This window comes from Dermacentor silvarum, chromosome 10 (assembly GCF_013339745.2).
Source record: "Dermacentor silvarum isolate Dsil-2018 chromosome 10, BIME_Dsil_1.4, whole genome shotgun sequence".
In the NCBI taxonomy this organism is placed as follows: Eukaryota; Metazoa; Arthropoda; class Arachnida; order Ixodida; family Ixodidae; genus Dermacentor; species Dermacentor silvarum.
The window spans coordinates 13,634,712-13,648,695 of NC_051163.1; the positions used below are offsets into that span (position 1 = coordinate 13,634,712).

A 13,984-nucleotide genomic window follows, 5' to 3' on the forward strand; every position below is an offset into this window, starting at 1 on the left:
AACTCCATACTTCTTAAGTACGATCTGCTTACATGCAAGAAGCGTACGTACGGCATGATTTAAACTCCATACTTCTTAAGTACGATCTGCTTACATGCAAGAAGCGTACGTACGGCATGATTTCTACAACTTAAGAACATATATAAATAGCCCTTTTATTACGAGTCGTGACAGCATAGGAACTATAAACGACAGACGTTAATCTAGAGTCTGGTGCTGTAGTTTTAAAGTGGCGTTGCCCAACCATGTTTTACGTTTACATCATCTTCTCGCTTACGAAAGTGTTATTGGGAAGAAGGACACTTTGGATGACTTGGAGTTTTTATCAAGACACCTTGATTTGCATCAAAAATATAAGTCGTTGCTCCTTTGAAAATCACATTTCAATTCGATGCTCACCGTTTCCTGATGTCAAGTGTGCTCCGGGACACGTCCACGTGACGTTTACCAGAAGCGTGCCGTTTTCCCCTTGCCTCAGGAAGGTGACACGGAGGTCTAAGACGCCCAGGGGCGGTAAATCTTTCTCGTAGATGTTTGCAGCAACCTGGAAGCTTCCTCCAATGGCCGTCCTTTCGAAAGGTTCCAACTTCTCTCTATTGGACGTCTTCACCATAGTAGGCGATTCGTCACTCGAGTCAAACAGGTCGAAGTCGTCAATCAAATATTCTGACGACGACTGATCGCCGATTCCTGTAGGTATTGCCGTGCAGAAAAAAAAACATTTACAGAAGGACGCAAGTACTTTGATAGCATACTACTCGTTCCTCGAAATAAACAATAAAGATTGAAAAAAAGGCAGCTATTTGCTCTGCCTATCGCTTTGCATAAACAAAAAGCATCTTGCTGAGCGCGCGCTTTATGATTGAACAGAAACCGGCCCGTAATTTTACAGCAGGCGGCTCCTCATACGTGAGCTTTCGATAAGACCTTTCTTTTATGACTTATTCGTAAGCATTACAGACGCTTAAACTTATTCGTCGGCTTTTCAGACTTCAATAGATATGATTTACAAATTATGCCAGCTGTCTGTGGTGCTGATTGAAAATTGTTATGTTAATTGGTAGCTTTATTTCACAATATGTATCGCTGTTGAAGACATGCAAGGAACATCGTGCTTTCTTTTTCCCTAACAAATTAAACAGTTTGTTTAATGTGGCTGGTATAAAAAGTACTAATCCTACGCCAATCTTATCATTACTTCATCCCTAGCCCTCCTCCTTTTGGCAAAAACAAAAGCGCTGTAATCTACTCAGTTCTACTTGCAGCAGCTGCACGTCAACTCAGAATGTTTGATAACGTCTCACCGAAATCTGTTTATTTCTTGATGAACAAGTTTTGCACTGTATGACAAAAAAGAAACTATTGGTCAAACGTAACTAGGAACTTCGGCCTAGTAGAATCAGATATGCATGTTTTCCCGGTATTGAACCGAAACTCCACTTGGCGTCAATTTTCTCCGATTAAGAAGCAATATTCTAGACTTCCGAGAGAACACAGAATATTTTGAAAGAACAACCTAACATTTTGGCATAACTAAACATTCTGCTCGAGAATCTGTTGACGCATTTTGAGCACCTTGCTGAGTGAAAAGGCGATGGTCGATACAAGAAGGCGACACTCCAGCGCTAGTGTGTGTTCCCATTCTTGTGTCGTCCGTCGTACTTTCGCGCTGTAAGAGGTTCACCCAAACCAACAAGCCAGCACTATTAAGGCATCAATTTAGTGCCGCATAATGAAAGTATCAACCAAAACCTTACCGTCATCTGAGTGCAGCACGGTATTGCTGGGGCTGCCGAATGGGCCAAGCACGGGATCAGCGAGTATTGCCGTGTTTTTATTCTGAACACGAGCCATGACGGCATACCTTCCTGGTCCCGTGTACGCAGTGAAGTAGCCGCTGTACGTTCCATCGTTCGCAGTGATATCAGGGTCTGACAAGAGAGGCACAAAGGCTCGTAAGAGCGTAGAAAAAGAGTCTGGCGACACAGTCAGCAGTAATCATATCAGCGAGAGTCCTGCTGCACGCCCGCGTCGTGCTAAAATACTTCCAGCCCCTTCAGGGGCGCTATTCTGGAAACAAATTCCGCCATGCTGGCGGTTGAAGCCAATCAGAGAGGCCGTGGCAGCCGTGAGAGCCAATCAGAGCTTACAAGATGGCGATTTTGACAACGTTGTGGAACTCGAGTGTTCAGAATAGCACCCCGGGTTCTCGCTTTAAGAAATGATAGCAGAAAGTTCATTAACTGTAGCTGAAAGCATGACGAATTGGTCACTGACATTGTAAAACATGTTAAAAAAGATATCAAAAAATCACGCGACGGTTACGAGTGTGTAACGCGAATGTTTAAACGTTAGCTGTGGTGCGGGCTAGGCGTTTCACCCCCGATCTCGGGATCGCCGAATCGCTTGGGGGTCTCAAGATCCTGTTTCACGCTAACAATTCCATGTAAAGGTTGTTTTGTAGCGTTCTGGTTTAAACTACTACGCTCCTTTCCAATGTTGGAGTGCACGCCAGCTTTTTAAGCATACACTGGCGCCGTCCGGGTGCGCCGAGTTAGCCACCACCACCGGCCCTCCGGTAAACACCATCTAGCATTTACGAGAGCACCGTAAACACATCTGGTAAACACATCTTGTGTTTACACCGCAGCAAACGCCCGCGCCGCCACGGACTCACAAAGCGAAAGGCGAGGCGTGACCGCACCGCGCCAAAACTTCGACGATAATTGGGGCGCAACCACTCGTAATGCATATAGGGCAACTACACCTGATGTTGTTGCTGGAAACCGAGCTTTCCGTCACGTGACTGAACTTTCCTGTTTCACTGATGGAAGCGCACGCGGCATCGCGTGTGCTTTCACCAACGGTCGCACCTTCTGGCGCGCTGTCAAAGTCTGCGCTGCGGATGGCAACAGACGAAGCAAAGCTGAGGAACGAGGTAACAAAAGCGAGCGCTTTAAAACGAGGCACAAGACGAATTGAGCACTGTACACAAGGTGTCTATTGCCCCGCCTTTCTTATCGTTGTTGGCATGTTTCAGAGTAACAGGAGAAAATTGGTGTTTCACGGAGTATCGGTGCAGCAAGAACTGATTCAGCAGCCCTTTATGTTGTGGGGTGTTGAGTCAATATGAGTCAGTCGGCAGCGGTTAACCGGGATATGAAGCTGAAAGGTTGGCAAATTGCTTCCTAGTACTACATTTCACTTCTATCCGGGCTATCGCATTATGAGTGATGAAATTTACAGGAAAAGAGACTTATTGATTAGTCAAGAAAGGGAATGACAAGAAATAAACAGCGTTTGAAGTCAAACTTAAGCAAAGGAAAAAAAGAAATAAATTAACATTACAGTGTGATAGTGTGTAGTCTGATAATGTTGCCGCCAAACGCTAGCAGTTTTATAGAACCTGCAATGTGATAACGATATTGTCGCGAGACAGAGAAGGGTCTGACACTGTCGTCGAAGTGGCCAGATGCACGCGAGAGCCTTGCATCCGCCGTGGTTGCCTGTGGTTATTGTAACCTTCTATATACACGGTGCAGCAGGTGTTAACACACTTACATAAACATGCACCCGAAAGAACAACAAAGGAATTTGTGACAACGGCATTCTTACCCTAGTAATGATGAGCAACGCGAGAACAAGGTGAGAGCAGGAGCCAACGTTTCGACAAGTGAACTTGTCTTCTTCAAGGCGGTATCCTAGTAATGAGTTATATAACCTACGTAACACCGTAACTACATATTAAAAGAATTCCGCCTTTTGCGCGAATGCAAGCCTTCACTCAGTTCGGGAAGGCATCGATGGCGGCACGGATGTAGCGATCATCTAACTCATTCCAGGCCTTCTCCCAAGGCGTCACGAATAGATGCCAAACTCCTGTGGGAAGTAGAGCAGACTTTGTTCTTGAGCACAGGCCACACTGAATAGTCGAGTGGGTTTAAATATGGGCTGTTTGGAGGCCATTCTGCAGCAAAGTTAAAGTCCAGGAAGTTATTCGCGCACCACTGTTCCACCACCTTCGCCTTGTGACCAGGTGCCGAATCCTGCTTACGTCCACAAACGATTCCCAAAGTGAGATTCGGCCCACGGTAGAACCTCTTTCTTGAGGACATCTTCCGGGTAATTATTGCTGTTCATCATCACTCCTTGCAAGATGAAAACCATTGGCATCTTTCCATCAGAGATGATGCAAAGATGCCACATTTTTCATTTTTTATTTGCTTCTTCGGGAGCTCCCGCCAATATTCGATCGTTTTGGTGGTTTACAAACCGTCCAATTGTGAAGAGGGACTCATCAGGGAAGAGGATGTTGCGGTGGCGGACCGCGCTACCAAATTGTCTGAGGAGATCCTTGCATCGTTCCCTCTTGTCCCTTTCATGCGTTGAGTGAGTCCATGTGCCTTTTGAATTTTGTAAGGTAACGTTTCCAATTTCTCTTTGACGATTCTTCTGATGTAACGATCACAAAAGTTCTCACCTTTAGCTATTTTTTCTTATTGATATTTGACGATCTAGTCAGATTTTCCCGCGAATCCTCTTCACAACCTGCGGAGCTATTGCTGACTTGGGTCTCACGAAACGCTTCCTATAGTCCATCGGCCTGGCCATGTATTGCCTTTTCAGGCAGTCGTGCACAATTCTCGTTGGAATATGAAACCGTCGGAAATTTCGGCAGGACGAAGTCCTTTGTTTTCTAGCTTCTTCACTGTGGCTTGGAAATATCAACTTCTCGCCATCCCAAGAGCAAAAATCCAGAAAAAAATAAAAAAGAGAATATGCACGTAAAGTCATAAAAATGAAAACGGCCGAAAAGCAGCCGACTGTTTTTTGTACAGATGGTTTTCGAACAGTGCGGGAACATGGTGCCGCTGCCTGTAATTGTATTTATTATTATACTCTATCCCCATAATTTCATTTTTTCGGAGGAGCAAGGCAAGCATTTCCTGCGTGCGCCCTCCAGCAACCAAGAATGTCATCATCGAAGCGGCCGCCATGTTGATTGCCCCGCAACGACCAACGAAGCGACGACGGCGCAGAAACCACAGGCTCCTGTGATTCCTTAGCACCCACGAGACCCGGGAGCCTTTTCTGGCACGGATGTACTTGAATATCGTAAACTCGATCGCCATGCACAAGCGTGTCAGTGCACCACAACAGTCGGGATCGACCCCCACTGGCGTTAGTCAACCAGATGTTTTACCTGGAAGGAACGGCGCGCGTGTGGTACCAGACGCGCACAAACAGGATCTGACCAGTTGTGATACTGGCAAAACAAAGCTTCGCGAGTTGTTTGACAGTACCAGCCCCTTCATTGCCTCGCGGCAATATCTACACAATCGAGCTATTTGAAAAATAACAAGCATCGTTCGTGACTGCGAACTTACAAAGAAATACAAGAACGAATAGCTTCTGTCAATTTCTTAAGCTGCGAAGAATCGCCGGCACACTAAAGCCTCCGTTTTGTGTAAACCATGCGCTTTGTTTGAAACCAAGGGTGGCCAGACGGACATAACCAAAGGGCAGTACGAGGGCTCGCCGTATCGTTTTGTCTCAAGGCCAACTCCGACTTCGCTCTTAAAATATCAAGGAAGAGAACTTTCAGTTACGCAGGCAGATGATGACTGCATCCAGAATATTAATAATGAACAACTTGCTACGCACAGCAGCCATCATCACGGAGTCGTGTCGTGGATAGGCGTGGCAGGTTCGGGCCCGAGACTTCAGCAACGGCGTCAGCGTACAGGACAACCTTGTCACCCTTGTTGACGTGAGCGTAAATCACAAGGTCGGGGACGTGCACCAACGGCGTGGTCACTTCGCAAACGACACGAATCGGTGCCTCGCTCGCATTTCTCGCTTGCGATTTTACTTCGATGTAGAGACCCATCACGCTTGAGCTAGGGCTCTTCATGAGAAGCGTCCACGTCCCAGTCTGTGCAAGCAAATCATATACCATCTGGTCAAAAGGGTGGGGAGTGAAAGAGTGTTTTCAGAGGCGAAAATGATTAGACAGGGCGTGAATAAATGCAGTCAGTTGTCAGACGCATAGCTATCAGAGCCGCGCGCCAAGACCCGTATAGCATGCTGAATACTCGTACAGCAAATTCTTCAAAGGAACGCACATGCAGGGACTGCACGAAATGCACTACACACATATCTTATAGGCATCGTGTAATTGGTCCATGTCATGGCGTGCGGCAAACTGCGTTATTACGGCCAGGACGCGTGTTATGGGCTATATGCCTTAACATGTAACTACAGAAAGACACACATATCGACAGCATTAACAATCCTGGAACGCAAAACGGACACTCCGAATCCCAGCGACACCACCTCGAAAGTGCGACCGAGATACGTCCCGCGGTTACTTGCAAAGTACAGAATCCTACTGACTGGAGCCTTTGTCTTGCTGGAGCAGCAAATGCAGAAGTTTCCGTGACAAAAAGACAGAAACAAACAAACAAATATTACACAACGAAACAAAGAAATATTAAACACGCAATATACAGACATTCTATATAAGTGACTAACAATAGAGCATTCAATATGACATTGATTACATCTCTAAAACAAAAATATTAGAAGCCACTGTTATAACAAAGAACAGTTAAAGAATTTGAGGCCCAATCACACTTCAGCATTCCCCAAACACTTCGCACGACGAAAAATTTCTTATTAGGCACTTAAATCTGGCCAATTGATTTACAATTTCCGGCGTGACCCAACACGTAAGGGTACATATTGCATGAAAGCACAATCTCATATTCAATAGTTTGTGTGCCATATCGTGTTCTAGGTTTCTTTACTACTATAGAATTGCGACGAGGGCTGTATCTGTGTATTTCTGTTCAGGTGGCAATTTCAAGATATCTCGAAATTACAGGAGACCTTATTAAATATGCCCATGCGGATCTTGGTTTTTTAAGTGTTACTGATATTGAGAACGTTGTGGTGAATTATTACAGAACCTAATGCTTTTTTTTCCAAATAATTATGTAACCGAACGTTACCATTGCAAAGCAGCCAGCTTTTCTTTATCTCTTGTACTACTGTTTTCTCACGTGAATGTGCAGGTGAAAATTACAGTGTTTCCAAGTGCCTGACATGATTTCGGATCACGAACGCTGGGACCAAATCGAAAGCTATATATCATACGGCTGCCCCGCCATTTATGTTCCCGCTATAAAGCTCCGTGTATGGTACACCACGTGGCATAACTATCAGACACTGCAGTGGAAGTTACGACCACAGTGCTAACCAACCCGAATAGCGACCGCACCAGTGCTCGTGTCCCTCGCGTGAGACTCTGGTAGGCCAGGAGAGAGCAGCCTTAAGTGCCATAGAGCATGCAATGCGATGAGAAACACGAGAACTGCGCTCACCTTGTTCTCATGTTGCTCATCGTCTTAAATTTCCATCTCCCGCATTCCCTGAGCATGCAGTGTGTGGGTACTTTCATGCACTTTATTCCAACTCAGGGTCCTGTCAGTGATTAGTGTTCGCGTTCGACAGCTCTACACCACGTCGCAAATACTTGTTTTAACGACCAATAGCATGACAGAGGGCCGGTAAGACATGCCCAGTCTCAGCTAAAACTGATCGGGCGCGAACCACGAGGTCATGAACGTCTTGCTTCTTTCATACTGCGCAGTTCTGGCGCTGATAATCTCCAGCAAATTATAAATATATAGCAATATCATATTGTCGGGCGCAGTTCGAGTACTGATGAAACGTTGTGAAGTACGTACGAAACCCCGAAAGCAGGACGAGTCCTCAAGCTGCCATGAAAGATGCCAATCTAAAGCCCCCCCTCTCTTCCACATATTTCTGCAATATGACAGAAGCGCCACTTCTCCCTCTAATGGAAAAATGCAAGAAAGTATAAATACTGGTAACTCGCATTTTTACCTCTGCGAAGTCCGGAATAGTGATGGTCGTAGTGAGCCCGGCTCTGTCTTTGCTGCATGCGTCGCACTTAAATCCAGTGGGACATGAGAGCCACGCATCAATAAAGGCACTGTCGCGTTCCACGCGCCAAATGTGCACTGTCGTACTTCTGCCAATACTGGCGTCTATTACGAAACTGATGTTTGCCTCGCCAGCAAAATTTATTTCTTCTCTCGTTATCTGCAGGTGAGAAAAAAATAAAGAAGAACATGCGTCACATAGTTTTGTTTTGATTGTGCACTCTGGGGATGGCAGAGACGATTTTCGTCAAAGGATGTTGACTGCTTTGGTTTGCGCCGGATGAGAAGCGAGTCCTTGTGTGGAAGGTAAACGTAAAGATGACGCCTGAGACTCAGGTGCCATTATTCATTAGCGTTTTGCCCGCGTTCGCTCAAATGCTGCGGCGTTTCATAATAATAACTAGACATAATGCGTTGCTCTAATATATGGTGATTGTAAAGAAGAAAAGAGACCCTACTTCTGTAAAGACGGCGCGGAGCGCGTTTGTTCTCCGCCGTGCGTTCACTCCCCGTGAAAGACGCGCCCCTCGCGCCCTTTCAACACAGAATTCTTCTCCAAATGACGTCATACGGAACCTCACGGCGACGGCGACGTCATCATATACTAAATTCGCAAATGCCATTATTCAATTATGTTTTAACTTTTCATAAGACATAATTAACCGTAAAGAAGAAAACAGAAGCCATATATAGCAAATAAAGTGAACTGCAGTGTCTGCGAACATTGCTGTTTTTTTTTTTTTTAAAGCGATGCACTTTAGGGGCCCGCGCTGTCATCGGCGTCCCTCGCGTGTGATCTGTCGTGATCACGCACAAAAGCAAGTGCTCAAAACAGGGTAAAAGCAGAATTGATCAAAACTGGTTCAAAATAAACTAACACGATTCATCATAATTTAAAAGACAGGAATAATCAAGCAATAAGCACATTAATTAACAGAAATTAGATAAAATCGCTTTGGCTCCATGTGCGTGGTGGTTTGGCTCCATGTGCATGGCGGTTTCCAACCAGTTGTGCCTTAGCACAGGTGTCGGAACGGATGATGGATTACTAAGCACAAGTTAAACACAGGATAAAACAAGAGAAACACAAGGAAAACGCAAGGAAAACACCGGCGCATCACTGCTTCGCACTTCCCCAGCTTTCACGGTAGTGCAGCTGCATTATCGCTGGATTTGAACTACACAAGCGCAGGATGCACAACTTTAAAAAAAAAAAAAATTTCCAGCTTTCACTTCGCCTCGCACAATTTAGGAGTGCTTACTAGCGCTCCTATATACGTAGCTCAAGCTCACGTCACTTACATAACAAATGACAATGCCTATGTCGCCAATTGAAAATATTCACCAATTAGAGTTCCAGTCATTCACTCTAGGACGCGTGTTGAAATTAAGAAACTGAAGTCCGACAGCACGAAACTCGTGTATGCTTGGCAGAAATCACAAGACTTTAGCACAACTTTCGAGATATCAGTCCTAAAATATGCTAGAAAACACACTGAGTCATGAGTTAACACATTTCCATAAGCCTCGTCTTCCTCTGGAAGTTGGGGGAGGACATTAATTTTGCTAACATGTACTGTCGGGCTAGTTGGGTCAGATTCACGCTTAACATGAGCCGCGCAGCTAGACCAAGACAAAGAATGAAGACGCTGCAAATTGAAACGCTGAAACTGAAACGCCTATTAATTCATTAACAAAGTTTGGGGACCGACATCACGAGAATGGTGCTAGTTCTAGGATTTCTGCGAAGCAGCCATGACTTCTCTACTGTTCGTCCTAACTTCGCTATTTCAAAATTTGTCCTGAAGGGAGCAAATGAAAAGGCAATTAGCGAATCTTTTATAACTATGTGGACGTTGCAATGCCCGCCTCTTTGAGTAATTCAACTGAACCGAATGGCGCTGTTTTCCAGATGCAATTTTTACGGTATGCGTTCGAACTAAACAAACAAACCAATAAACAAACAAGCGGTATAGACTTGGCGCGACTGTTAACATGCACGCGTAGCCACGTTCACACATTTTAAAGGAAATCAAAATCACATAAGCAGCTTTCCACCATAAAAAAAGCAATCAATGACTACCGCCTAATTCGCTAGCTGCACAGTTTCAAGTAAGTGTCTTTCAAAATGACCCTGGCGAACGTACCACGACACGCGCATGCTCGTTCAGCTGAACGTTGGTAGCCACCGAGAAGGCCTCCTCAATGCTGGGGATGGTGCGACCTCGAAGGTCTTGGAACGCGTATGCTTTGCCCCCTGTAGCAATGGCCAGCTCTTCAAGTTGATTGTCCGCCGTAGGACCCAACGCTATGGTGGTTACCTGCACCTTGGCTGCCAATAGCCTAGGCTTGACATCGGCGATAGACAGGCCCGTGTTGTGTTCACCGTCGCTCATGAGGATGAACACGTCACCTCGTTTACAGTTATTGATTCCTTTACCTAGCTGCTGCAAAGCAAAACATAGCAAGAGTGTATGCATTAGCAGCGACATCCTAGAAATACCTACAAACTTATTTGACTATAATCTGCAGTTCCTGAAGAGCAAGTGCGAAATAAAAAAACGGTATATGCATTTATAAAGATAGCATATACACATGTATACCCGAAAAATTATTATTTATTGTCAAAAGTAAGTATTTGATTTACTAGGTCAAGGAAATGAGGCAGCATATAGTATGTCAACAACGCAATAATTTCTCGTGAGGTGCAAACTAAGAAATCATGCTTTTCTACTATAGACCCAGAGGCAACGTCGGGTTACAGAATAGCGTTGCTTTTTTCTTCAAAATATTCCTTCAAACTTATTAAAGCTTTGGTAGGCTGATTACAAATTGAAGTTAAGTAGAATTTAATGAAGGTTCCTCCTAAAATAACTTCCAGCGTCAACTCATCGAACACTGTTATATAATTATCGTTATCTTGAATCATCGGTGAAAATTAATAGCTTACCTTTAGGGCAAGGTCAAGACCGCAGCTTATGCAAGTATCATGAAGGTGCGTCAATTTATCAACAGCTTCGATAAAATCTTGACGCGTGAATTTGTTTACGCGGTTGAGCTGGCTGGACAGATGAGCGACACTTTCAAACGTGATTATCGCCAACTGCACAGTGTCGTCAGGTATGTCCCGTATGTACCTTTTCGCCGCTTCTTTCAGGAAGTCCAGGCGTTTTTTGTTCTAGAATATCAAGACAGTTCATTTCAATAGTATCCCTGCCACACATAAATGAGACGCGAAAGTTTATGTCTATATTTTCATGCAAAACCAACACGAGGACCACCTCATCATGGGCTACAGGATCATTATGTCAAGAGGTTCTGTTGCTCTACAAAAATATAATGAGAGCAATACTTTTAAGAGTATTGATGCACTCACCATCTCAATTGAAGCGAGCCAAAAAAGAAAAAAAAAGCGGAATCAAGCCTGAACAATCTTTGCCGTTTATTAGTTCTTTATTCCTCACTCAGAATGCATAGTTACTGCTTAAAACATCTGCGAAACCAATTTATCGGTTGTCCATCAATAATAACATTGTTACGAGGCTTATTGGTAACGATATCTGGCAACGACACTAGAAATTGGGGCGACGAGGCCGCGTGGCGCACAGTACCAGATGGAGACCACCGACCAGCACCGCTCGCAAAGCGTTAGGAGCGTGCTTGCCTTCTTCAAAACTGTCCGGCAGAAACACAGTCATCCTCTCTGCTTAAGAGGTAGAAGGAGATAGGGAGTTATAGTAGGGCTAGACGCTGCTCCCAGACTGGAAGAGGGAATCAATGATATAATTCACCGAAAATGTTCGCTCCAAAACGTGCAAAGGCCTGTCGTATTGAAGAACAAGTTTCTAGGAAAGCCCAGGGGTTCGGCAAGGTTCAAACAGCCGGACGAGAGACACGGGAGCGTAGCTGGGATCTGGAAATGACGCACCGCTGCTTTCCTTTTGGCGCGGTTGCTCTTGCTAAGGGAAGCTGCGCATGAACTGTTCGGCTTGTCGGGCAGGTTCGGAGACTGGTGGGCACTCAGAAGCATCAGGACGTTATAGAATCGGTGCGCCGGTGGTATGCGAAGACTCGCGTCCATAAAGCGGAAGGGAGGTGAAAATTCAGCAGTAGCAATCTTGTACGGAGGTGTTGTTTGCAAAGATTGCAAAAGGAAGAGCTGTCATCTATGACAGCTGTAATCTATTACAGCTTTTTCTGGCGGGTCTCCCGCATCATGTAAAGCTATAGCTTCACTTGAGTATACTTGAAGAAAATAAGGTTCAAAGTTCGAAGAATGCGGCCCGTTGCCATGATATAGATGCCACGTACATCGCGAGCGTATCACCTAGTGTTCGGTTAAAGCGTTCGTAGTAGAATGCAACGCTCGTTCGATGTGGCAATCGGTAAGTAGAACTTAAACGACTTCGGAGACAAAAGCGCAACCTCTATCACTGAAACGTTCTAGTGCCATGATGACGAATGAAGCGGTCGAAAGAGGCGAGGTCCCGCACTGCAGCGGCTGGTAAAGCAGCTGTTTTGGCGAAGCGTGTCAGCTGAGGAACAGCAACTATTATTCACTGATTTCCATCCGCTATTGCTGACGCCATCTAGCAACAATGTTACGAGTTGCAACGACGAGACAGCGTGATGACCAGCACTAGAAGGAAACCATCGACCAACAGCGCGCGCCGATTGGCTGGTCCCAAGTGATATGACTCAACCAGCTACGGGGGATAGGCTATGAATCGGGCGGTAGCTGGAAAAAAACGTAAAAAGAAATTTTGAACATCAAAGAGAACATATAAAATGCTGCTTGGAGAAGGAGGGTGCTCTTTAGAACAACAAGAAGAACAAAAACAGCAACAATAATAATAACAATAAAACGGCATAGACAATCAGCCTTAGGCCATGCTATTTCACCTAAACATGGTGTTCCAGGCAAAAAGTGGGGAGTGTCATTGAAAAAAAAAATGCGGGAGGATCAAATACGTGGATGACACTGTTGCTACGCCGTTCACCGGACCTTGTGCAAATGCTATTTTGAACGGCGCTATCTACCATTTATGATAACCCTGCAAAGGTAAGGTTCCAAACACTTCCCTGGCAGTTATTGACCGCTATTTTACTTGTCTCTCTTATGCCAAGGCCAGAGACGCACTTATCAGGTCGAGCTCGCCAACTTCCATTTGAGCTATATAACATCTCTCTTCTTTCCCGATAAGAGGAAAAACGGGGGAAAAGAAATGTCTGGCAAAGGGGCTCAGCTTTGGAATGACGACAGAGAATTGCGCGACTGCTGTGACGCAGCTGACATGTGGTGACATCGACACGGCAGCGTAACTGTTGGAAATCTTCTATGCAACTCGAGTCAGACATGCTATACCGTTGCGCCACCGAGTCATCTTCAATGCAACACTGGTTTAACCGGTAAAGAGGTAGTGAAACCACTTACGCTCATGCTACCAGAGACGTCAAGAACCAGCACGACCACTGGGAGGAGATGCCTGTCGCGCTTAACCTCTCTGAATGATGTCCGAATTTTATTGGTCAGGTAGAGAGGCGGCCGCCTGTACCACAGAGGCGGTCAGCACTCAAGGTTAGGTGTGAGAGAAGAGGTCTGTTCCACATCAAGGGAATTGGAACATCTTGTTAATATTTAGGGCCCGACCATGCCGGTACGTTTATCAAAGAACAATGAAATGTTATTTGGTTAAAGCTTCTAATCAGCATCAGAATTATAATTAGCAATTGCTCTGCTGAACTATTCACGAATGAAACTTTCTTCCATCTTATCAAATTCTACTTGAAGATAATCCGTTAAACAGCCCGCGATTCAAGTAGAATTTTGAGCCATCAAGCCCAGTGTAGAACATGAATGATACGTTCGGCATTAGAGAGTTAGATGGGAGGGAGTGTTTATGTCGGGTTAGAAATTAGAGGCACCCGTCAAGTGCTACCGTGTAAACGGGAAGGGGAATAGGCAAAGAGATGGTAGAATAAGCCGACTCGCTCCAGAGCTTTGAATGAGAGAC

At 45.2% G+C, this 13,984-nt stretch overlaps 1 protein-coding gene across 1 annotated transcript in view; it reads right to left on the reverse strand.

The window, feature by feature from the left end:
* The window catches only part of LOC125940852 (calcium-activated chloride channel regulator 1-like), a 41,062-nt gene that overhangs the window by 2,211 nt on the left and 24,867 nt on the right, over positions 1-13,984 (reverse strand). Inside the window, exons 11-12 of the mRNA XM_049657461.1 lie at positions 1,758-1,931; positions 400-690 (exon numbers count right to left, since the gene is read on the reverse strand). Coding sequence (XP_049513418.1) covers positions 400-690; positions 1,758-1,931 — 465 coding nt within the window. The remainder of the gene's footprint in view (positions 1-399; positions 691-1,757; positions 1,932-13,984) is intronic.